At 48.1% G+C, this 26760-nt stretch overlaps 1 protein-coding gene across 1 annotated transcript in view; it reads right to left on the reverse strand.

Annotated features, from left to right (window-relative positions):
- The window catches only part of Sh3rf3 (SH3 domain containing ring finger 3), a 264667-nt gene that overhangs the window by 41811 nt on the left and 196096 nt on the right, over window positions 1-26760 (reverse strand). Inside the window, exons 5-6 of the mRNA XM_075980221.1 lie at window positions 14731-14831; window positions 2914-3084 (exon numbers count right to left, since the gene is read on the reverse strand). Of these exons, the coding sequence (XP_075836336.1) occupies window positions 2914-3084; window positions 14731-14831 (272 nt within the window). The remainder of the gene's footprint in view (window positions 1-2913; window positions 3085-14730; window positions 14832-26760) is intronic.

Consider the following 26760-nt stretch of genomic DNA (forward strand, 5'->3'; position numbering starts at 1 on the left):
ACTGAACATGGGCATAGGAGCAACACCATTACCCCCCCAAAACAACAGGGAGCTTGCAGCTTATACCTGAGAGACACTCTCACCCCAAACTCCCAGATGAACGCACTCGCCATGAGAGGAGCGCAGCCACTTTGGAAACGGCTTTTAGCTCTCTCTACACAGGCATTTGCCTTGGCTCTGGGGATGGTGTTGGGGCTCATGGGCTGCTGCGGGTTGTGGTTAAGGGGGATTAAAATGTGCCAGGAGGAAGGCATGGTGGGAGCAGAGTGGAGGCATGATGCTCCAGAGAAGAGTGGTTCTGCCCAACACTGACATGTCCTGGGTTAGGTGTACTCTCAGCTCCCGGCGCCCCGGGTGGGGACTTCCAAAGGGAAGAGCCCTGCAGAGCTCAGAGGAGTGTCTGTGTAGCAGCGATGGGAAAGAAGCAGGGCCTTCCGGAAACGGGGCTACCACTAAGGGGTTATCGGCACTGCACTCCTTCCCCATCCTTTAGAGGTATTCTGAAGCTTGCTTCTCGTGAATGAGTGGCCCTGCCAGTGGGTGAGTCTCCATCATCCATTTTAACCACTGCTGTAAACCCATGCTCGATCTTTACAAACCAAACCGATGAGCTTCAAAGTGTGGGCCTTATACTTGCAAAGCCATGTTAACAAGGCTGAGGGCAAGCGACCGCAGTGTGCCTCCTGTGGCAGCTGAGTCCCCCTCCCTCTCTGTAGCAGCGGTCTGGCCAGGTGTGTTCCAGCATATTTCCTTACTGTTCTTACAAGTACCCAAGCACACAAGGCCAGACTTTCCTTTCTTTTGTAAAACAAGCAAGCAAGCAAGCAAATAAATACGCCCCAAACAAACAACAAGAAAGAGCCACCAGCAATGTCCTTTGTAGGCGACAGCTATAAAGCAGCTCTAGTCTATACCTGCCAGGCTCAGACTACTTTGGCGACTTAGGTTCTGCACACAGAGGCTGTCCCTCTGTCACTTGTTTCTGCTGCGTGGCTTTGGCGGTTTTCTAATGCACAGTGAGGATAAGAGATGGTGTCAGTCTTGAGGCAGAGCAGGGAAGGACAGCCTTCTGCTTCTCTACGTGAGACCAAAGGCAGCCTTTCTACATTGTGGTGAGTGGTGGGCCCAGTTGAAAAGCCTACCCATGCAACCTAAGATACAACGCCAGCGATATATGTGTCCTCCTGGGTACTTTCTCGTGGAGACCCAAGAAATGTGAGCCTATTCCATCGTGTCTGGAGGTCAGAGAGTTTGAGCTTAGTTTTGTGCTTTCAAAGTTGTTGACAGCAGGTGTGGCTATAAACAAGATACCCTGACCTAGGGTGTGGTTACTGGTGTTTTGGACATTAAGATGGCCCATGGAGGTAGATCCGTTCCACCCTGAGAATTCAAGCATGCTTCTGTTCCTTCTTTAGAAATAGGAGGCTTGACTTAGGGAGCGGCTGCCTGCAGGATATTTGGTCTAGGGTGGGTTCACTGCCCCAGACATCAAATAGCTTTACTCAGGAATTAATGGCTTGATGTCTCAAGTATTGAAATAAGTAATTGTTCTGGTTATCCTTTGAATCATGTTAACGCAGTCTTTTGCCTTCTTCCCCCTTTTTGTATTGGGGAGGTGTATATAAAAGTGTATAGAAAATTAAGCATGGGCAGACTCAGGACTCAGAACTCAGAAATTCAGCATTCAGGATTCGCTGAGTGGCCCTCCTGTTACTATCCTGTGTCTCTGTGATTCTTCCTTATCTCTGTTCTTCCTAACATTTCGTACAAACCTGCCATGCTAGGCAGCCCAAAAAGGTGGCTCGTGACACCTTCTGAAGCCACTTGGATAAGCAGGCGTCAGAATGGCATTTTTTTTTTCAGCATCTTCCAAAGATACTTGAAACAGTTTACTTTTATGTCTGCTGTTGTTGGCACAGGCTGTTTGAAGGGGCTGCTGTGAGTGACACTCTAACAGCCAATCAGCGAACCTTATAACACAACAGAAACTTCTGACAACTCTGGGCCTGCTCTTCAGGGAATTTTAACAATTGCTTCCCTTATTTCAAAAGTAATGTAATTGTGATTTGTAAAAATGCTAGATAGCACAAGGAAAGGATTTAAAAAATGCCCATAATGCTATCAGCCATTAACAATTGTTACTTTAAGACATTGATCACTTCCTTTATTTGATTGTGTGTGTTTTACATATATATGCACGCTGTGCTCATACTACAAATGTATATGTCATGTACATATATCATACATGTGTACATATGCTATGCTCCCATGGTACAAATGCATCCATATATGCTATGCCTATACTACCTATATGTACTTGTGTATTATACCTATATCATGCACATACATGAAGAGACACATTAGATACTCACATGTGCATACTATATACATATCAAACTCTACATACATGTAAATGTTGTGCACATGTGGGTGTACACACCAATGTGGGGCACACACTTTCATGCTTATGCATATAGCATAACTCTACTGTAAGCACAGATATGACCCGTACTCATTGCATACACACACATACATGAGTACGTATATGCGCATGCATAGTTGATAACATCCTGTGTGCAGTGCATAAGGATGCACACACATTGGCCTGTTTACAAGCATGTACCCTGAAGATCTGGTTCTCTGATGACCTTCCCATCCCAGCCCCCAACTCAGCTGCTGTTGCTTACTCCAGCTCCTGCTCTCAGAATTATCCCCTGGGTAGCCAGTGTTCACTGAGAAAGCCTAGCAAACCAAGCTTGACAGTTCCTCCCCAAAGGAACTCAAATGTCCCCACTGCCTCTGGACCGGGTGTAACCAGGGACCAGCCTATGGTATGGCCTCCAGGGTTTCCACAGCATTAGGGCAATGCAGGCCTTATTCTCTCTCTTCTTGATCAGGTTGCCAGGCTCTCACCTGGAGACGGGTGTCACGTAGTTCCCGGGGAACACCCCGGAGACCCCGGTTTTCAGTGAAGCCCCCTTGAACCAGCCGTCCTGGCACTTCTCAAGCACGCGATACATCTCCCCCTTACGTAACTCCAGCTCATCATTCTTCTGGGGTTTATATGCATAGAGAGCCAGGTACCTGTGGACAGAAGACAAGGGTCAGTGGACATGTCTGAGGGGCACACTGGATGACAGAGGAGGCACAGGACAATGAGCCCCATCTAAAGAATAGCTGATCTCTTCAGGGCACTAGAATTCACAGAGGTCACCTACCCTTTACCTCACTCGATCCTATCACAGCCCCTAAGGTGGAGGAAAGCAGGTGTGTTCCTCCTGCGTGTGGACCTGCCGGGCACAACACTACCCCGACCCACTGAATAGCCAGGCGGTATGTGGGTGAAGTGAGGGGCTCTTCATTTTGTGTCAAAGACAAGAAGAAGCTCAATGAGGCAGAGTGATGCTCAGTTTCCAGGACTCCTGAACCCTGGGCCTGGTGTCTGTAGCTCACCGTGTTTTCCCCTTTTCTCTATGCTTTCTGCATTCTGATATCTGAGCAAGATGAACCTTAGGGATAGTCGAGTAAACTAGCTAGGCCTGGTTTTCCTGCCAGGTTTCTCTAGGCAGCCTGAGCTTCTCCACACTTTCTAGAAACATTTGCGCTGCTACTAATTATTTTACTTCTTTACTTGCAAGCCTCATTTGCAGATAAGACTGAAGAGACGTCAGCCCTTTGAGTGACACACTGAGGATGTGTGCATGTCTTCTTTGCAGCACTTAGCACAGAATAACCTGGCAGAAGGGCTCCCCTCCTTCTGGAGTCTAGGGAACAGCTGGACTTGACTGTTAGAGGAACCTGCATCGGATCCTTGCTTGCAGGATCCAGCCATGAAAGCGGATGGGCACCTCAGTTCCATAGCTGAGGACAGACGAGCCGTCTCAAGAACTGTGCCCAAAGCTGCGGGCTTGGGGGTATGATCGGTCTGTCCTGGGGGCTGCAGGTTCCTAGAAGGTCCTATAGTACAGTATCTGGGGCTGCTAGATCCCAATGGCATCTTCCTGACTCTGCAAAGGGCCTTTAGAGGAAGAGGAAGCAGAAACACAGCAGTTCGCTAGAATTCATGTCAGGACGGAGGAGGCCCCGAGGAGGAGCCTAGAATAAAGAGTCCCACGGAGGCCAAAGGTCTCCCCACCTTCTGTGGGCCTTCTAGTTCTTCCACTCAGTGGGGCTCAGTGGCCTCTGTTAATGCCCCTAGAGCGAAAGCCAGGAACACCGATGTTGGGAACACCCTAGGCTTCTGAAGGCAAGCAGCCATCAGGAGACGACCCTCCTCCCCAGGGACATGTAGATCCCCGTGTCCACCCTTGCCTGTGACAGATAAGAAAATCAGGGTGTGATCCATGGGAACGGCCAGAGGGAAAATGTCACTAACAAGTTAGACACATGAAGACTGTGTTTAGACACCATGCTGGCTAGTTTTACGTCGACTTCACACAAACTAGAATTATCTGAAAGGAGGAAATCTCAATTGAAAAAAAAAGCCTCTATATATTATCTGGCTGTAGGGCATTTTTTAAATTAGTGACTGATGTGGGGAGAGATCCCATTGTGGGTGGTACCACCCCTGGGCTCCTGGTCCTGGGTTCTATAGGAAAGCAGGCTGAGCAAGCCCTGGGGAGCAAGCCAGTAAGCATCACTCCTCCACGGACTTTGCATCAGCTCCTGCCTCGAGGCTCCTGCCCTTACTCCTTTTGATGATGAACTGTGAACGAAATCAACCCTTTCCTCCCCAAGTCGCTTTTCAGTCACGGCGTTTTATCACCATGCTAGTAAACCTAAGGAAGGCACTCGTCAAGTCTTAGAAATGCCGTATGTGCGCCATAGGGGAGAGGGTAGTTTCCGGGTAATGAGCTGAGAGGTAGACCAGGACCAGAGGTGGGAGGACTGGGTAAGACAACCCATGAGGTAGACGTGAAGTACCAATCCTGGCTAAGCTGTCCCCTTCAGCCCCTTTATGACGTCAGATCAGTCTGTGACGTGGGCCACAGGAGAATGCTAAGATCAGTGACTGACAGCTCCCTGGAGTAGTGTGAGTCTCTAGACAGCCAAACCCACGAGGTTAACATATGCCCTGGGTGGGAACGGAGGGGGCCCAGGGGCTCACCTACTGCCTGTAGCAGGGCCCAGGCTTTGCTTCCCCATTAAGAAAGTCTCAACGACCTATTTCTGTTCATCTCTGGTGCTGTGTAGCTCGGTGGGTACAGGAGTGAATTGTGGCCCCATAACCTGTTCTGGATTAACTCGGGGCTACACCCGGGCCAAATATCTGACTGCAGCTGTCTTTGGAATACCCCTGCATAAAGTATGGAGTCCTGGGGCCCCGTGCTGTGTGTACACAGGGCCCCAGGTCACTGGACACAAACATGTCTGAGAAAGCACCCCTCCCCCCACCCCTCCGGCACTGCTGCCAGGTCTCCCAGCAGGTTCCCGCATGGCTCATTCCCTCCTCAGAGACTCTCAGACTGGGCAACTGCCTGAATGAAGGTCTCGGGGTTTCAATTTTCTTCTTCCCCTCACGGAATTCCTACGTGGTCTGCGGGAATCGAAGCAGCTGCGTTCTCTTGGCAGGAGAATGCCCCTAGTAGGATGCAGCTGCTGCTGACATTAGGTCATGCTCGCCTCCTGAGTGCAAGTTCAGGGACCTGTCCTCATAGCAAACCTTGCTCAGGGGGACAGTGCTCCTGTAGTCCAGAAAAAAATCACACAGGCTCCTGCCTCAGGACACTTTTACCACCATCTACCTACAACATTCATCCCCTACCCAGCACACCCTGTGTTCCAACAGGACAAAGAGTTTTAACCCATGGTTCAGTTGTTTCTCTTCCCTACCTGGCATTTGGTGCATTCTCAACAAATACTTGTTAAAGCAAAACAGAAGTCCTGGTTTGCATATTAATTTAACCCATTTCTATTAATCTGTGTGTCACCACTTGGCTGTGGCTTACCGGCTGAAGTTCCAGCATCTGTCTCTGGTGGGCTCCATGGTTTCTCTCTGACTCCGCCTCCTTTCTCCCAGCATTCAGTTTAGTGTTCCTCACCTAGGTCTGTTTTCCCCTATAGCTCTGCTATAGGCCCAAAGCAGTTCCTTTATTAACCAATGATATTCACAGCATGCAGAGGGGGAATCCCACATCATCAGACCACAGTGTGCTTCTGCAGCAGGATAGAGCTCTCTCTGGCTATTCACCTGCTGAGTAAGGGTCCATTCAAGGGGACAGGAGTTCACTAGCCTCGACACTTCCCATCTGAGTGTGGTGAGTGGGATGCAGACAACATTTCTTATCACATCTGGGATGTCACTACATTACAAAGTGTGCAACGCCGGGATAAATGGGTCACCAACCCCTGGAGGGCTGCAGAGGAGCAGCTGTCGAATAGTGGAAAGCCATTTCCTTTTTGAGATTATCTTTTACTCCGTATTTTAGGGTCCCTTATGCGATTTAATGGGACACGGTCTTTGCAATTATTCCCCAGCACATGAAGGGGGTGGTGTTCTCCCCCCCTTCTCCTTCCTCTCTCTCTCTCCCCCCCCTCTCTGCTCTCTTTTCCTAAAACACTGAAAATGAGGACTGTTTCTCAGTAGTTTCAAGTCATCTTAAGACTTTTAAAACCAGAGAAGGCCTCTTTCCACATCCCACGTTTCCCTAACACACAGGTGTGGTTCCTAATGTGATAATAAGGCAGGGAAGTGGGGAACTAAAGGATGAAAATGGCTGCACATTGGCTGTCCTGGCACTGAGCCTGCAGGCACCACCATGGAACAGAGACCTAGCCTAATGCCTGCTTCTTCACTTTCTTCAGTACAGAAGCTGCCGAGAGACGCATGATTTAGGTTTTCAGAAATATAGATTTGTATTTCATGCTGCGTTAAGCCTCTGCACACAGGGGCGAGTTGCTTCTTAGGAGTGGGATGCCCAAGGAAACGTATGCATTACACGCTCAGTGGTACGGACAGCGCTGAGGTGCTGACTGACACCCAGCAGGAGAGTCACGTCCTTTCTGGGTGCTGCTGACCTGAAGCCCTGCCTGCCTCACTTCTCATAGCACGGCCCCCAGCTTTGACTTTCTTTGGGACCGTATCGATCAGGTGTCAGCCCTGCAGAAATATGGCTTCACCGGGGGGCACTGGTGAGACAGGGCAAGGGAAGAGGGCAAGTAGTGTCTACTGCATACTGGGCTCCACATAGGCCCCGAGGTTTCACAGCTGGGGAAGCAAAGGCCGGAAAAGTCTGAGACTCTACCACTGATTTGTATGTTCGGAGTCAATGACAGGCCTGTGATTTAGATGCTTTGCATGGCCCAAGGGTGGGGCCAGACACCATGAGAGCCTCAAGCCTGGGTGAGCATGGCATGGGGTAGGTCTAGCTCTGGAGTCGGGGATACCACCTGCCAGCTCTGAGTGTAGGTTTACAAGGCTCGCCATGTAGGGGGGTGCCATTTGGATTGCAGCAGGGTGCTGACAAGATTTGCCTTTTAATCTTTTAAAAGATTTACCTTTAAATTGCGCGCGCGCATGTGTGTGTGTGTGTGTGTGTGTGTACATGTACTATGTTGGCAGACACTAGAGGTCTTTAGAGTCCCGGGTGCTGGAGTTACTGGCAGTTATGAGCCACTCATCGTGGGTGCTTGGAGCAAGGGCAGTACCTGCTTAGCCTCTGAGTTGCCTCTCCAGCCCTTGGCCTTGCCATCCTTCTTTGAAATTTGCTCTGCTTCATGAGACCCCCACCAAGAGTTTCAGTCTTCCATGTTTAACCTATAGGTAATCAGTGCTGGGCGAGCAAAACTTCACCATAAAAAAAAAATTGTCAGAAACAGTCTCTTCCCTTCCCTTCCCTCTCTGGATCACCCTCAGACCCTCAGAGGGGTGACAAAGGCAGAAAGATGTGCTGGGGGCTTCCTTGTGTTCGGGGCGTGTGTATCTGGTATGCACTTGTGCGGAGTGGCACACTGACTGGGCAGCATGTCACCAAGCTTCTGGTCTCCTTTACAAATCAGTTGGAAAGCGTGGAACCCATACACACAAGTGACATGTACACAGGGACCGGTTCTAGCAATCAGAGTCTAAGCAGCCCACTCCCTGTACTGCTAACTTCCGGATTCCTAGTGACAGCAATAGCAATGTCACCTTTTACTGCTCCTTCACCCCTACATTATCCAGCTGCCCTGCCTGGTCTGTGTGGGTGGATGTCCCTCGTAATGCCCATGGGCCCAGAGGCTGGCATGGAACTGGGAATACACAGGTGTACTTGTGGATGGCGTGGTCCTTAGTCATTTTACACTCGCTTCAGAAGGCTTTAGAAGCGTGACACGGGCCTTCAGCAACCTCCAGATCAGCTGGGCACCACCACGTTCAGGTGATGACCTCTCCAAATGCACAAAGGCCAACACTGAAAAAGGCAACTACAGGAGGGGCTGGCACACTACTCCCTATAGCCTGTGTGTGGCCTTTGTGCCAGTTAGAAACGGTGCCTCTTAGGAGCAGTTAGTCAAGGACAAGTCGCTCCTGACTGAAGCTGGCCAATTGTTAGAGGCTGAACGTCAGCACTAACTCCCACGCCTGGAGTCCCAAGGCAGAGCTCAGACTGGACAAGCTGGCAGCCGTGAGGCCTAGGTGTGGTGCTGTGTGTCCCTGTGCAACCGTTGGTGCATGCGCTGCCCGCCCGTTCTGTGTCTCTTCAGTGAGCTCTTTGCTGCTGTCTGCAGATCTCCCTTCCGCTCTAATCACGGAATGAATCAGACCCTGCCGGTGCCTCTGCTCATTACCTATTCTTTCTCCTCCAGATGGTGGCTGGCTCACATTTCTCCATCACCGAGTGAAAAGTCTGTCCCCATTGCGTCTTCAAGGGGTCCCGCTTCTGCTCTTTGTCTTGTGAGAGCCACCCAGGTACAGGCTGTGAAGATGTGCACCCACCGATCAACTATTGGGCTCAAAGGATGGGTGCCAGGTGGACTAGGAGCTATAGATGGTGGAGAAAACCTGTGCAGGCTCTCTCTGCATAAACTGGGGCAGCAAGGACACTGAGTGAGAGAGTCCATACAGGAAAGCTAACTATGTCTTCCGGAAGGACTGAGCAGGCTCTGGCACTGAGAGGTGAAGGGGCGACTGGCCTCCTGTACCAGCTGCCGTGCCCTCAACTGCGGGCAGACATTAGCCTGGTTAGGAAAACTAAAGCCACAGGCAAGGCACCAGTGCGGTACTGTCCACTATTGCCAAAGCTGACCTGGAGACTGGCCTCTAAGATGCTTCTGGGGAACAATACCCGAGGACTCACACAGCTCTAGAGCAGCGGTTCTCAACCTTCCTAATGATGTGACCCTTTAATACAGTTCCTCATGTTGTGCTGACCCCAACCACAGTTATTGTTGTTGCTGCTTCATAAATGTAATGTTATAAATCATAATGTAAACATCTGTGTTTTCTGATAGTCCTAGGTAACCCCTGTAAAAAGGTCCATTGACCCCCTAAAAGGGATTGCAACCCATAGGTTGAGAACCACTGCTCTAGACTGACCCAGCCTTACCTAATGGATATTAGTAGGTTATAATGGCACCCCACTGTGGGACAGAGCTGGCTGGCTGATTAGTCTGTGATAAATGACTCATTTTCCTGAGCTGGGCGCGGCTTCATCCGTCTTTCTCAGTATCCCAGGACATGGGGCTCACATTGTTCTTTAGGGGGCTTAGTGACCCTTGGTCATCAAAATGGAGAGTGCTAGGGTCATGGGGAGTGTTAGCCTACAAGTGACTCTCACTGTCATGCAAAACACATGTCATGTGACCGGTGCCAACCACTTGATTCAGAGACTCAGTATCTATCCAGAACTATCAGTCTGTCTCCCACCCCCCAGCTTCCTTTTCCTGGCCTAAGTGACGAGCTCTCTTCTTCCTGTTCTTTTTTGGATTCCTTGACATCTCTCAGGTGACATCAGGGGAGCCACCTGCAGTAGGAAGTATGTGGCTCTCCGGATAAGTGGTGATTGTGCCCCGCTGACTGACCAATTTCCTTTCTCTGTATGGATGGTGCTCTCCTAGGAGTTAGGACTGTCCTTTGCATGGCCTGGCAAAAGCTGGTTCTGGAGGAGGCAGATACCCCCTCACCCAGATGAATCACATCACAGATGGGTTTACGAATCTGAAGCCTCTGCTGTGCTGTCCTCTCCAGTCCATGGCCTGCAGCGCTGCTCAGATGAGCTGCCTCCCTCTGGGCTGCTGGATGAGATGTCTCAGTGGCTCTGTTGTCTTTCTCCCGTTCTCTTTCCAGTCAGTGCTGCTTAGTCACTCACTGGTCCCTGTCTGCTCTCTTGGCCTCCTTTACAATCTGACTCGAAGATGTCCATGGGGAAACTGAGGCCAGATCTACTTCTCTTGTATTTAGGGGTACCCTGTTCACATGTGGTCCCATCACTTTTCGGACCCTTCAGAAGGCATGGCCTCAGGACCCTAACATTCATGGGCCTCTGGCATCATGGCTAGCAGATTGGCCAAATGAAGGCACTTGAGCTCAAGAGTCAGAATTACGGAACAGAAAAAGGAGCGGAAAAGCATGGCGTGAGTCACTGTCTCAGAGGAGCACGGTGTCACGCAGTGTGCCTGCGAACTGAGAGCCTTCTTGTGTGCCAGGTCCTGAGAAACCCAATGTGGGACTTTTCTATAAAGGCAGCGACCTGCCATCAATCACTGGCCTGGCTCTGTCAGCAGCAGGATTTTTAAGACACACAGGGACTATGGATGAGAGTCTGTCGTGAAACCCCATCCTCCAGACATAATGTGGTCACTACCATCAATCATAGCAGCTGGCCCCTGCAGGAAAGCTTTGTAAAACTGAGCCTGTTGACAGCCTGTGGTAGTTTGAATGGAATTGGCCCAGATAAACTCACAGGGAGCGGCACTGTTGGGAGGTGTGGACTGGTTGAAGGATATCTGTCACTGTAGGGGCGGGCTTTGAGGTCTCTTTTGCTTAAGCTTCGACTTCCTGTTGCCTTCTGACCAAGATGTAGCCAGCATCATGTCCACCTGAATGCTGCCATGCTCCCCACCATAATGATAATGGCTTGAACTTCAGACTGTAAGTGAGCCACACCAATGAATTGTTTTCTTTATGTGAATTGCTGTGGTCATGGTGTCTGCTCTACAGCATTAGAAACCTTAAGTAAAACACAGCCCCTTAAAGAAGGAGGGGGTGAGAAGGTCATTAGACCCTATACTAAGGTCCAGCCACTCCCTCCCTCCTGTACCCATTAGCTGTATGTAATTCTACACCAGAGGATATGGTCTGAGGAGGGGCTAAACCAGTGGTTCCCAACCTTCCTAACACGGTGACCCTTTAACACAGTTCCTCATGTTGTGGTGACCCCCAACCATAAAATTATTTTGTTGTTACATTATAATTGTAACTTTGCTACTGTTAGGAACTCTAATGTAAATATCTGATATACAGGGCATCTGATAGTGATCTGTGAAAGGGTCATTTGACCCCCAAAGGGGTTGTGACCCTCAGGTTGAGAACCAGTATACCAGAATATATAGGAGGTAGAAAGTTAACTGAAAGAGAGGCCCACTCAAGCAGTTTTTGGGAGGTTATCGTTCCTACTGGATGGTGCAGTTCTCTGGGGGCAATCTACACCTCTCTTCTATAAATAACCCCTCACTCATGCTCCTATAAACCCGATAAACTATTTGTTCACTAATCCAGATCTGGGTGAGATTGTTCCGTTGGTCTGTTGATTGCCCTATCTAGAGTGCATGGATGCGTATTCCTATCTCCCTAGGAAGAGTGAAGGCAACAGTGTATGATGGAGCTAGTCCATCACTGATCACTGATCTACACACTGTCTTCATCTGGGACCTTGTCTGGACTGCCAAGGTCATAAAACCCTGAACACACTTGGTGTACTGCTGCTGCAGTTGTTTTTGTAAATATAAATCATCTCATGTTTACATTGAGGATTCTGAACACGACTTACAGTTACTGTTACAGGAAGCGCCGTCAATCAAGGAAGTAAGTGTTCCAGAGAGAAGGGACTGGTGGCAGGCTACACACCTGCTCGATAAATTCACCTTCTAGTCAGTAACATAAAAGCTAGAATTTTAACCACCAGGTTTTCAAACTGGACCATGTATATTGCTACAACATGAGTGGGATTTCTAAGCATGTCTTGGATGCTCAGTGGGCAGCCACGGATGCATACTCTTAAGTTTTCTCTGGCCTCTTAGAGGGTCCCAGTTCATCTACTACTCAGGCCTTCACTGTGTTACCTGCTGACTCACCCCTACCCAAGATCATCACTGTGTTACCTGCTGACTCACCCCTACCCAAGACCATCACTGTGTTACCTGCTGACTCACTCCTACCCAAGACCATCACTGTGTTACCTGCTGACTCACCCCTACCCAAGACCATCACTGTGTTACCTGCTGACTCACCCCTACCCAAGACCATCACTGTGTTACCTGCTCACTCACCCCTACCCAAGATCATCACTGTGCTACCTGCTGACTCACTCCTACCCAAGACCATCACTGTGCTACCTGCTGACTCACCCCTACCCAAGACCATCACTGTGTTACCTGCTGACTCACCCCTACCCAAGATCATCACTGTGCTACCTGCTGACTCACTCCTACCCAAGACCATCACTGTGTTACCTGCTGACTCACCTCTACATAAGACAATCACTGTGTTACCTGCTGAGTCACCCCTACCCAAGATCATCACTGTGCTACCTGCTGACTCACCCCTACCCAAGACCATCACTGTGTTACCTGCTGAGTCACCCCTACCCATGACCATCACTGTGTTACCTGCTGACTCACCCCTACCCAAGACCATCACTGTGCACCTGTTGACTCACCTCTACATAAGACCATCACTGTGTTACCTGCTGACTCACCCCTACCCAAGACCATCACTGTGTTACCTGCTGACTCACCCCTACCCAAGACCATCACTGTGTTACCTGCTGACTCACCCCTACCCTAGTCTTTGTTACTGCCAGGTATTATCTGTTAAGTATGTCTCCCTCAAGCTAAATAGTGGCAACATGACTTGGGGGTGAGGTAGGGAATGGGAAAAGGCCATGTTACAGGTCCTAGTGACCTTGTCTCTGTGGTAGAGGGGGCTATGGAGAAAGAGGGCCCTTTGTGTTTAGTGTCTACAGCCGAGACCCCAAGAATGTAGCTAGATGACTCCTAACTCCCAGGTCTTAAAGACACAGACATCTTTTCTGGTAGCTCGCCTGACATGTAAGAATTGGAGTCTTCCATACCCAGGAACATGATGTCCTGATTTACAAGGAAATGCGGGTAGTTACGAGAGCCTGAGTGTAGTAGGCATTCAACTGAGGACACAAAACTGAACCTAGTTTGTACCCAGCCTCTCATTTGGGAATGGCACTAGGCCATCTCCTGTAGACAGGGGCCTTCTTCCCTGGGGTTGGTATCCAGTATCCAGCTCTTCATCTAGCCTTCTCACTTGCTTTTCATGGCCTCTGATGATAATGAAACCAAAGGAGCAGACCAGGACCATGGTCAGACCCAGTCAGCATCCACAGGATCCCCCCCCCCCCCGTGCACCCAAATCCATAGATGCTCACGTTCCAAATAAAGAACAGCCCGACACTTGTTTATAATGCATGCCATTCTTCTGTATCCTTTATCTCAGTGGTATGATACTGAATACAAAATCTGCACATCACTTTATACAGGTGGCATGAAAAAACCCCCACTAGTTTGGCTTTGAGGAACTTTGTGGAGTTTCTTATTGAATATTTTCTATCCATGAGTAGTTGAATTAAAGGATAGTTGAATTTACAAATGGCAGGGCTAATTGTCCTTGATATCTAGTTCTGCTGAAAATGTGAATTTTAACCTGAAGGCTAATCTGGGATATAGTTTATTAATTTGGTTTCCTTGGGAAGCCAGGAGAAAAGTGAATACATTTCAGATTTCTTTTATTAAGTTGGGTAAGCATGAAGGTTCAGAACTTTCTTATCCATGCCTGAGTCTAACATCTGGACTGGGCAGAATGAGCAAGGCCCAAGTCCAACTGGATGGTCAAGGTGGTTGTAGAAGCTTTCCCACAATACATTATATTCTGTATCACACAGATTCCGACTGCCCCACTGGCTTGCCTGGACTGATGTAACTGTCTGTCTGTCTGTCTGTCTGTCTGTCTGTCTGTCTGCCACATCTATCCACTCCACCTTAAAGCGTCCATTCAAGAGGCTGAGCTCATTGCCAAATACAGAAGCTATCTAATTCTTGGGAAGGCTATTTAAATGGGAGTTTTAGAATTCCACGTATCGTTTAAATGCTGTAATTTACCAGAGAAAATTTCCTCAACAAGATAAACACCTCATTTCCTAGCAGTGATTCATGTGATTATATTTGGGGTTGTTACGCAGCTGGCCTGCCTCGAGGTGGCATTTCTCAGCAGGCAGTATCAAGCTGTTGCCCACGCTTCCGAAGATGCCTCCTGACCTCGCCACAGCCTTTCTTTCCCCAGTGACCTCTGAGACCCATCAAATAATGATCATTTCCCACCCGCTTCTCCTAACCGTCCTAGGGACCACTTTGGATTTTGTTTTCACCCTCTTGTTTTGAGCAGCAACATTAGCATGCATGTGTAACTCCACAGCACAGCCAGTAACTAACTGAAAAACCCACTAGAAACCACTTGTGTAAATGCCAGTGTGCAGAGAATGCCGACAGACATGAGGGGCAGCTCACACGTTGAGGGGCAGCTGGGCTTTGGGAGACATGCTCTGTTCTCCAGCCACCGCGGCAGCTCGTGGGATGGCTGTGGGGACAGGTCCAGCTGAAGAGGAGTCCTGCAAAGAGACAAGAGGACACGGGAGTGAGCAGAAGGAGGGTTCCACCTAAGAAGGAGAGAAAGTGGGTCAGTGGACACCGGCAGCCATGCGTATTCCCATGGTGTCAAAGCACCTACCTTCCCCCTTGTCAGGCTTCCCTTCCCTGGCTGTTAATCAGATTGTTATGGCCCACTGGAGGGAGGCTGTGGCCCAAAACACCTGTCCCAGGGCATCTTTCAAGAGCCCCTTCTGAGAATCGTACCTAGGTCAACATAGGGGAAGACAGTGTGGGACGGAGCTGTCTGGCTTTGTCTTTAAAACCTGAATTAATCATTAGTGTGTGTTGTGTGCAAAGTGAAAATCCAGACAAAGCATTCTGGAAGCAAATTTAGGTGGCCATGAACTGGGAACATAGATTTAGGTCTCCCTGAGTACCGTGTTCCATGTGGAAGCAGTTTCATGAAGTTCTGATAGTAATAGAACAAAGGAAAAGTCATAAATCCAGACACTTTGCAGATTCTTTGGAGACATTGAGTAGGGTGTTACTGTACAGCAGAAAAGCTCAGCCATTGGCCCTGAGCGCCCTGGTAACACACTGGATCCTTTGCTGGAGAACAGAGGTTTGCTGAGTTAATGCGTTCCAAAGGTTTTTATCTGTTTACCATGATGTTAGGTCTGACATTGAGGTGGGCAAGGGAAGGCTCTTTAGCTAAGCTAAAAAGAGTCCAAAAGAAACTGTAATCAGGCTCTGGACCTGCAACACTCCAAACTGGCCACCGATCCTGAAGTTTTAATTGGTCAGCTTTGGCAGACACAACTTCTTTTCAGGAACTCTTTTTTCCAACTGCAAAATTTGCTCAAAAGTGCCATTGCACAGTTTCTCAGAAAATTAGAAATCAGTCTACCTCAAGACCCAGCAATAACACCCTTGGGCATATACCCAAAGGATGCTCACTCCCACCACAAGGACTCAACTATGTTCATAACAGCGTTATTCATAAAAGCCAGAACCTGGAAACAACCTAGATGCCCCTCAACCGAAGAGTGGATAAAGAAAATGTGGTACATTTACACAATGGAGTATTTATTACTCAGTGATAAAAAAACAATGACACCTTGAAATTTGCAGACAAATGGATGGAACTAGAAGAAGCCATCCCAAGTGAGGTAACCCAGACCCAGAAAGACAAATACAATATGTACTCATTCATAAGATAGACATAAAGCAAAGGAGAATCAGCCTACAGGCCACAACCCCAGAGAACCTAGGTAACAAAGAGGACCCTGAGAGAGACATACATGGATCTAATCTACATGGGAAGTAGAAAAAGACAAGATCTCCTGAGTAAATTGGGAGCGTGGAGGGCAGTGGGGAGGGCAGAAGAGGAGAGGGGAGGGTAAAAAAGGATTGGGGGAAAATGTATAGCACATTCCTATCCAAACAATTAAAATGAGAAGGATTTAATAAAAATGAAAGAAAAGAAAAGAAAGAAAGAGAAGTGTCATTCTGAGAAGTCGAACATTAACTTGTAGTGACAGTCAAGAGACAGAAGGAGGACCACGAACAACAAAGCATAGCATGTCCCTCTCCAGAGCCTCTGCATCTGGAGTCTCAAGACTCCACGGGTCCCTTTATGCAGGGTGTGGGTTCCATCTCAAGGCTGTGCCTTCCAAGTGTCTCCCTGTTAAGGTTTTGGGAGGCAAGGAAATTTCAACCCTTAGAGGTCGCTGTTGTCTGCAAATCCCCTAAACACCACTTTGGTCCTTCTGTTCAGACATATATGAAGGCATAATGGGTTGAACTGTCTCCAATGGTCTTGAAGCCATTCAAGCCATAATTAAATAGAAAGGCATAATGTGTTTGGCCAGGAGACAGCGAAGGCAGAATTCCATCTCCTGAGCAAAGGGGAAGGCTTAGCTGAGTACAGGCAATGCTGGTACTTGTTATGCACGGGGTGATATGAAGGCTTGCAGACATCCACAGATCCTCCAGGGAACCCAAATATCCAGTGCCCCATAGAACATATATCAGGAGGCTTAGGAGGATGGGCTGAGAATTCCCAAGAACTCTGGGGCTGACAGAATCTCAGGCCTATTTAGAGGTCTTAGAGGGGGAGGGCATTGCCATCTCAGCTCCAGGGAGTAATTGCTGATGGTTTTCCTGGAAAGCTGGCCAACAAATGCTACAAAACAAACACGTGAGATTTCTCAGGTCTGTGTTTCTTAGAACTGCAATACAGGTTGTACTCACAGAGGTATCTGCTGTGGCTTGAATGAGAAATATCCCCCACAGACTTGTGTGTTTGAATACCGGGTCCCCTGCTGGCGGCACAGTTTTGCAAGGTTGTGGAACCTTTAGAGGGTAGATCCTTGCTAAGGAAATGGGTCACTGGCGGAGGGCCTTGAGGCCTCATCGTCTGGCACCACTTCCTATTCACGCTGCTTCTTGACTGCTGCTCCTGCCTGCATGCCTTTCTTGCTGCTATCATTGCTAACCCCCCACGAAGAAGTGTGTCCTCGAGGGACTCTAAACCAGAACAATCCCTTTTTTTGTTGCTTTTGTCAGATTTGATCCCAGCAACCGGAAAAGAAACTAAGACGGTCCTTCCCCAGTTTGGAAGATGTATAGCTCATGCTCGGCGGAGTGTGGCTCATGCTCCATGGAGTGTGGCTCATGCTCGGCGGAGTGTGGCTCATGCTTGGCGGTGGCGGAGTGTGGCTCATGCTCGGCGGTGGCGGAGTGTGGCTCACAGCGTGGCACTGCCATGCAATGGCATCCAGAGTGGGAGCAGCAGAGTTCCCGCCAGGTGGCAGCAACACCAGAGCGAGCACTGCCCTCGGGGACAAAAACTAACCTGGCAAAGGAAGGTTGCTAAGCTTTGTGGTTTTCGGATGGGTCCTGCCCATCCACTTCGGGGTCACATCTTCATCTCTGTCACCACGGAAATCACAAGAGGAGCAAACCTCCTGGGGCAGGAAGATGGGGGCTGTGGCTTTCTGGAGACTTCACGAACATGTCCGTTTAGAGCATATCAGCTGAGAGAGACGAATGAGCCGGGTGCGGATCCCCGGTGGGCAGCCGGCCTCTTCTGACGCTGGCAAAAAGCATATGGCAGGCACCGAAGCCTTGCAGAGCTGATAAGAAACTCACAGGCCTGAGTAGTGCACAGGGTTCCAGGCATCGGGCCCAGCCTCTAGTAACAGGTACTATCCAAATGCATCTCCACATCCCTAACCATTCTTCTCTGGGGATCGTTTCAATGCGTCTGTAACAGAGCGGTACTGTGAGGAATGAGATAAACCCGAGTGCCACTGTAGGGCAAGAGATGGTCTAATTCTCTAGCTCCCAGGGCTTCCACCTGACTGTGAGCAGCCTCTCTGCCTTTCTTTATATACAAATGTTGAATATATATATATATATATATATATATATATATATATATATATATTGGAATGTTGATGGAAACCTTGTGCAGGCTAAGCAACCATTCTAACGCCGAGTACATGCCCAGCTGTCTTCTTACTTATTTGAGAGAGTGTCTAAGTAGCCCAGGATGGCCTTGAGCTCACCCTGTATCCCAAGCAGGCCTTGAACTTGAGATCCTCCTGCCTCAGCCTCCTGAGTAGCCGGGATTACAGGAATGTGCCACTAGTTCTTGCTTCTGATTAGATTTTTTTAATCAACTAATTTCAGAAACAGGGAAATAATAAAAATAAGAAAGGCAGAGGGGCCCTGGTTGCCTTGAATGGAAATCGGGATTGTGTATCCACAAATAATAGAGAACACATGACATTTGTCTTGCTGAGCCTGGGTTAACTCGTTCAGTGTATTTTCCAGTTCCATCCATTAACCTGCAAGTTCATCTTTCTTCACAGCTGGATAGGATTCCATTGCGTATGGACTACATTTTTATCAGGGGAAAGATATTTACACTGTGTCTATTTCCTGGCTGTTGTGCACAGAGTGGCAAAGGCCATGGCTGAGCAGGGCTTCTGTGCGTCGTCAAATTCTTTGGATCCCTGTGGAGGAGTGGCAGAGGTGGGTCATACCGCAGGTCTAGCTTTAGTTTTCTGAGAACTTCTCCACTGACTTCCAGAGTGGCTATAGCAGTCGGCCGTCTAGGACAGTGACTGAGAGTCCCCATTTCCCGTATCATCATCAGAGTTTGTTAGCTGCTTTCTTAATCTGAGCCAGTTTGACCGGGGTAAGATGAAATTTCAAAGTAGTTTTAACTTGCCCTTCCTGAGCGCTAAGGAGATTGAGTACTTAAAAAAAAAAAATTCTCAGTCAATTTTATTTTTCCCCTTTGAGACTTTCTGTTGATATTCACAGCCCATGGTTTTCACTGGGTTATTTTTCTGATTCAGCAAAGATTCACTCCCACTCTGTGGCCTTCCTCTATAATCCTATTTCCTTTGCTGTACAGAAACTTTTTGACTTACAGAGTTCCCATTTGTCAAGTGCGGGCCTTAATCCAGAGTGAGCGGAATCCTGCTCAGAGAGCCCTTTGCTGTACCTATGTCTTGTAGAGTACAGCATTTTTTTTTCTTCTGGCAGTTTCCATGTTCCAGGTTTCACACTGAGGCCTTCAATCCCTTTGGAGTTGATTTTTATGCAGGGTGACAGATACAGGTTTTCTATTTTTGTGAAGAATGTCAGAGATTTTTTTTTTTTTAATTGGAAATCGCACTGAATCTGTAAATCACTTCTGATAGTATGGTCATCTTCACAGGGCCAGTTCTGCTCACTCACAGCATGGGAATCATAGCTCCACATCTTCCGGGTTGCATATACAGCCTGAAGGATTCACAGAAGCCAGTAGAGCACAAAGGGATCTCGGGTGATGTGGCGCCATAGGACCCAGGTGCTGTGATGTGGGAAGGGGGATTGCAGGGGACCTGCAGGGGGCCTACCTGGGGATCAGGGAGGGGGTAATGCAGAGGGAGCAGAAGGAAGGAAAAGTAATTATCACTAATGGGAAGACACAGGGAAACACTGTTTTACAGCTTCCTTAAATGGAGTTCTGTCATATGGGGTGGTAATGTTCCCCCTAAGAGCCAAAGGCTATCTAACAAAACCTCCATTCAATCCGTTGGTCATTTGAATCCAAGAGACTCCCAAAGCAATAAAGGCCATTGCTGCTGCCCTTGGTGGCCTCCTAGATCTTGAAGGTAAGATCCTATTGCTTCAGACACCACACACTTTGGATATAGTACTCAGAGCCTCCTCCCTGAGGGCTAGCTTTCCTGTTTTTGGAAGGTGCTATGCAAGCTGCCTGGGGGGAAAAAACATCAATAGTCCTCCCCAGCTCTAAAACCTATGAACCACAACAATGACCAGCACGGCAAGATATCCCCGATGGTGCAATCACGGCACTTTTATCTTGGGAGCAGGAGGAAATCCATGCCTGGTACTGAAAGCCTAGCCACCTACCCATTGCGGGTGATGTCACTGGCCCTAGAGGAGATAGTGTCTTACTGTCTTCTATATACTTATTCCTATGCCAACAGGCAAGTGTAGCGCTCACCCTCCCAGCAGATATATTTTTTTCAGATATCCACAACTGATCAAAATATAGGGAATAAGTGTTTGTGGGGTTCCTAGCCCCAATTGATATAGATACAATGTAACCCCTTTGCATTAAGGCTCAGGGAAAACTGGAGAAGGGGGAGCAGAAAAAATTTTAAGAGCCCAGGGATCAGGCTGGCTGCTATCAAAGTGTCTTCTAGACATGATAGGAATGCTGTCCCCATAACATCTCAACAACATAGCTGCCTAAACAAGAACTTGCTGACAATAGTTAACATGTCAGCACAGATAGGGTAAGTTTCACAAGGTTCCACCCCTAGATGAAGAGTTATGGGCCATTAATGGCTGCAGGGGGCAGGAGAATTGATTTTCTCCTGGGATGAGCCCACTGATAGGTTATGCAGTCCCAAGTGGTCATCCCTAAACATATGCACACGAGCAATACTAAATGAACTCAGTAAGGTTGTATACACAAATATATCTACACATATATATCTGTATACATACGTAAATAATAATAGTAATTATAGAAGAAGTGGGCATGATTTTGAAAGGGAGTTGGGAGAACAGGAAAGGAGTTGGAGAGGAAGAGGAGGGGAACGAAATGATTTAAATACAGTACTTGAGTATGAAATTCTCCCAAGTTTTTAGTTACAAACAAAAACTATGACTATGAATTGTGGTTATAGGGTAAACGGGCCAGCCAAATAAACACACCTTGACCCTGAAACCACAGCCAAAGAAATATACCCTGACCCTGAGACCAAAGCAAATTCACTGGTCCTGAAATCAGAGCCAAAAGGTTAAACAGGGCCAGTGAAAGCACAACCTGGCCCTGAAACCAGAGTCAAAGAAACACACCCTGGTCCTGACCAAATCAGCACAAAACCCAATCAACTCCTGAGCATGAAATCCAGCCAATCTCTGAGCTTGTCCAAGCTCAAGGATTGAGATCTGACCAATTCCCACCCTGAAAAACTTCACTCTAGAAAAATTCTGCCCCTAAGAAACCCTATATAAGCCCTGTACCTGTTCAGTTGGGAGCTGCCTTTTTTCACCCTGGCAGAAGCAGCCACCCTCCTGGATTCCTCCTTCCCAATAAATGAGGCTTGGGTGAAGACCTTCTTTCTCCAGAGTGGAGCAGAGCAGAGAAGTAACAACTTTTGCCATAGCCAAGCAGAATGGCCATATCTCTGCCGTGAAACTAGCAGAGAAGAGCTGTAATGGCTTTTTTGCCGGAGCGGAGCAGAACCGCTACATTTCTGCCCGGTAACTCCCTGAGCAGAGCTGAGCAGAAAAGTAATGATTTTGTAGGAGCAGAGCAGATCTGCTATCCCTCTGTGGGAAAACTCTCTTAGCAGAGCAGAGCTGTAATGGCTCTTTTGGTGGAGCAGAGCAGAGCTGTAGCATTTACAGGGATAGCCTGACTTCCAAAGGTCAGGATACCTTTCTCTCCAGAGCTGTAACACTTACAGTGGTACTTTGAATGTAACTGGTTTCCATAATCTCATAGGGAATGACATTATCAGGAGGTATGGCTTTGTTGGAGTAGGTGTGGCCTTGTTGGAGGAAGTGTGTCACTGGGGGGTTGGGCTTTGAGGTCTCTTTTGCTCAAGTTTCCTTCAGTGTGACTGTCAGCCCATTTCCTGTTACATTCTGATCAAAATGTAGCCAGCACCATATCTGTCCGCACGCTGCCATGCTCCCCACCATGATGATAATAGACTGAACCTCTGAAACTGTAAGCCAACCACCCCAACCAACTCTTCCTTATAAGGGTTACTGTGGTCATGGTGTCTCTTCACAGCAAAAGAAACCTAACTAAGACAATGGGTCTAACAGAATGGTCTATAATGACTTGAAGTTTGCCTGGTAGAAATCTCTGTTCCAGCTCCAAAGCCATACCCAGGTTGGCTCACCAGGCATCTGTGTCTACTGACCCCTTCCCAAGAAAAGTCTCGTGTCATAACAAAGAAAACTAGTGTGGGGGCAGAGAGATGGCTCAGTGAGTAAAAGCACTTACTGCACAAGCCGGATGCCCTGAGTATGGATCCCTGGTACCCATATAACAAAGTCGGAGATGGTAATATACATCTGTAATCCCAGCACTCCTATGGGGACATGAAGGACCTGGTAGGAGAATTGCCCAGTGCTCATGGCCGACCTAGAGTACACAGTACAGCTGCAGAAGTCACAGGATCCACTGCCTCCAAAACACAAGGCAGAAGGCAAGAACTACTCTTGAAAAGTTGCCCCTGACCTCCACAAGTGTGCTGACTGACACACACACACACACACACACACACACACACACACACACACACACACACACACACACACACTCCAGAAAGCTGGCTGACCACATGGGTACATCCGTAGCTTGCATCATGGAGCCACTGCCCACACAGGACAGAGAACCAGCGATAGCTTTAGGGCTACTATTATAAAACACAACTCATGAGCATTTAGCACCAGCCTCGTAGCTGCAGGTTCATCTAAGAGTATCATGGCCAGTGAGAATGTTCTCACTGCATGAGATTTATCATGGTGTCAGTATAAAAGTGGACCAGAGGGCTCGCCCATGCTGGCGTGGTTCTGCCAGCGTTACAGGACTCCTTGCCTACCCAAGCAATGCCAGAAACCAAACATAGCCCTGGATCTCATACTTTTCTCTTTCTGACTGAGTGGATGCACATCCCAGTAACTAAGATCTGGGCCACTGCTGGTGACAGTGGCCTGTACTGTGAAATTCCAGCTTCCTTTGGGACCAAGTCAGTGTCAGCTTCTGGCTGCAATACTGCCATCGCTCAGTCCTAAACTATCCAACTGTTACAAACACTAGAGATTCCTCAGTGAAATTTAATATAGTCTCTTAAGCAAGCACAGCAAGTAAGCCATGTTGTTTTACCGCTGGGAATAATAAGAGAAAAATCGGTATGAGGTTGGCAGCAATGCTGGGGTTCCAAGCTGTTTTGAGACTCTGCCACAGATGAAGAACCCCAAGAAGAAATACCTTATCATTTTTTTTTAGTATGCATCATGAAAACATTGTTCTCACCCCAAGGGGCGATGAGATGAACATGTTTTATTCAAAACTTGCCATCACGGTGGTACACTTGGTGAATTGGCTTCCAAGAGAAAAGCTTAGAATAAAGCATCTGTGGCCTGGTTCTTCTGCTTAGTTCTGCACATAACCAGAATGGACAGGACAGGACAGGACAGGACAAGACAGGACAGAAGAGAAAGATAGCTAGATGCCCAGAGGTAGGAGAGAGGCCAGAAGTCTAACTAGATTGGAGGGCTCTCCAAGGAAGCATGGATATTTTTTTTTTACCCCAGAGCCCTTTACTTTTATATTGCTGCAATAAAACACCATGACCAGGCCAACTTATAGAAGAACTGGCTTATCTGGGGCTTATGGTTCCAAAGGGATATGAGTTCATCACAACAATGACACAGAACCATGGCAGCCAGCTGGGATGGCAGCTGAAGCAGAAGCTGAGGGCCCACATCCTGAACCACAAACAGGAGGCAGAAAGAGCGAATGAGAAATGGTGCAAACCTTTATGTTCTCAAAACCTATGCCCAATGGAGTACTTCCACCAGCAAGGTTCCATGGCCTAACTCTTTCCAAAACAGTGCCAAACTGGGGAATAAATATTCAAAGGTCTAAGACCATGGAGGTACACCTACCATCCAAACCCCCACACCCTATACCTTCCACCCATGCTCACCACTGAAGGGGGAGGCCAATGCCTCTACTACTGCCCACCGCCGAGCCCTTCTGACAAGCTTGCCAGATTTGTTTGGAGACCGCTGCAGCAGAAACATGAAGCTGCTGACTTGATGACCTCAGCCAGGGCCACAGTGTGACCATGAATCAGATGGTACCCCAGTATCTCTGCCCCATGTTTATCCATTGAGTTCACCCTGGCTGCATTAGCTATACTATACCAGGACGATCAGTTGACGTGGAGACATTCTGCCCACGCGGCCTACAGTAATTACTGCCTGACCTTTTGCCTGCTCTAGGAGTCCATCGTGAGAGGATGAGCTGGGAGTGTCTACCCGCAGCTGATGGGGAAAGGCAGATCAGTGAGCCACAGTGGTGTGCAGAAGCTTACAGGGCATGCCTTCAATACCGCTGAAGATCAGCTGAGGCTGAGGGTGGCCTGTGGGGAAGTAGTGCCCACGGCATACTATGGGTGGAAAGAGGTCCGTGAGGAAGCTATGAAATCTATTTCCCACCTACCGGTGGCTTTAGAGGTTTTCACTCTGAATGGACTGACATAGATCTGGGCATTTTTTTTTTAAATTACAAAGAGGCATAGATGATCTTCATCCACAGCCTTCTTCCGTTAGCTTTTTATCCCTTTGGACCAAAGCCACTTTGCCAGGTGGCCTTAGACAGATGGATTTGTGAATCCGTAGAACCAAAGGCATTTCTATTAGGCATTTTCTAGAACATACCATCTCCATGTGCATGTACTGGCTTGTCTGTTCTGTTTCCAAGTCAGCAACACTTCCAGATCCTTCCTCAGAGTCTAGGCACATGAGTCTACCTGATCCTGCTTCCAGGCACCTCTTTCCCAGGCCTAGCTCAAGTCCCACATCCAGTGCCCATATCCCTCTACTTCCAGAATTACAGAAGGAAGTTCTTCTTGGACCAGATCATTGCTGTGGGATTGTTTGTCCTCATTGTTGAAGTTCAACTGGAAGGTTTAAAAAAAACAATTCCTTATAAGGCATGCAATTAAATTCATAACTTTCTAAAAATTCTAAAAATAAGCCGCGTTCTCAGCCTTTCAGGCAGTTGGAGCTTTGCAGGTGGGTGGAGAGCCAGGGGCAGCAGGACTGATAAGCATTCGACGGTGAGGCGCCCTCAGCAGCAGGCCCAGGGCAATGTTGTCAGCTCTTACCCAGTACCTCCTCCAGCTTGTGCCCCTCAACCTAGCCGCAGAGATAAGGCTCAGACTCCAGGCAGAGTTCAGTTTCCTTCTGAGGCACACAGGATGCTTGAGCAATGTTCTTTTGATTCTCCCTGGAGATCTCCAAACACCTTCCCAGTTACACCAATATTAAGGGACATTTCTTCCATCTCCAGGGGTTGCTTATCTGTTGGCAGCTGGGCTCCCTAGTGTGGGGGTGGGGGAGTGGGACTCACTGAAGGACTTGCCCCTGGCTGGATGGGAGCTGGGCCCTGTAAGGTCATCTCTGGGACCTGCCGGGGGCTTCCACAGTGCTGTCACTTAGTCCCACAGAACTGGTAGAAGCACACAGGCAGCACTGGAGGGCCATTAGAGAAAAAAAAATGACCGTATGGTTCACAAGTGACAGTTCTCACGTCACCTGCTGCGGATAGACGTACCTTCAGTTCCTAACCTCTGTGTTCAATGTAAAGGCTCACACATCAGTGTGGGAGGGAGAGGGGTGTCATGCAGACTCTGGATCCCTGTCCTCAAGTACTGTTGCCATATTTTTATTCCAAAAAGCACCCTGCACAGGGGCCAGCAAAGGTTTTCTAGAAAGGACTTAATAATACTCCAGATGTTGTGGAGCCTATGAGTTCTACCTGGCACCTCTGTGAAGTCATAATACAAATGAATGGGGGTGGAAGCTTTCTACTAAACCTGTGATTTACTAAAGCAGGTCATGAGCCATTTAGCCCTGGGAGGAGCCTGAGAGTCAGGCCTTCAGCTGCCCAGACTCCCAGGTTTGAGTGGGAAATAGGCTCCTGTTTCCTTATGTTCCTAAGAGTCATTTATGTATGTATATATATAAAATATATATGTATATAACATATATTTAATTATGGTCTCGTGATATTATAATGGAATTGAAAAATTCCTATTGCCCAGTGATACTGTAATGGCCATAACATGATGGTAAGATCCATTTCTGGCTTGTTTGGGGTGACGTTGGTGCAGACATGTCTGCTGTGGTGCTGGTGTTGGGAAAGGATGGCACATAAGTCACACACACATGGCGCATAACACTTGTCAATGACAATCCATGACTATGTGGTTGGTTTGTGTATTTTAAAAAATATTTTCACTCATGCATGTGCACACGTGTATATTCATGTGTATGCACATTCATGTCTCACATGTGGAGGTCATAGGACAGCTTATGGGAGTTGGTTCTCTCCTTCTACCACGTGGGTTCTGGAGAGCAAGCTCGGGCTATCAGGTTTGGCAGCAAGCATCTTTATCTGCCGAGTCATCCTGCCCACCCGCTATTTACTTTTAAGTAATTTTTATTACTACTTTTGAGTGCATTCCTTATTTACAAAAAATAATATATGACAAAACATGTGTTGTGTTACCCTGCAGTTGCTGCACGAATCTCACGTTCACTGCCTACCTCCCGTACACTTCCCTCTTCTCCATCTCTAGTAGTTTTGTTTGTGCTTGTGCA

Source organism: Microtus pennsylvanicus, chromosome 7 (genome assembly GCF_037038515.1).
Source record: "Microtus pennsylvanicus isolate mMicPen1 chromosome 7, mMicPen1.hap1, whole genome shotgun sequence".
In the NCBI taxonomy this organism is placed as follows: Eukaryota; Metazoa; Chordata; class Mammalia; order Rodentia; family Cricetidae; genus Microtus; species Microtus pennsylvanicus.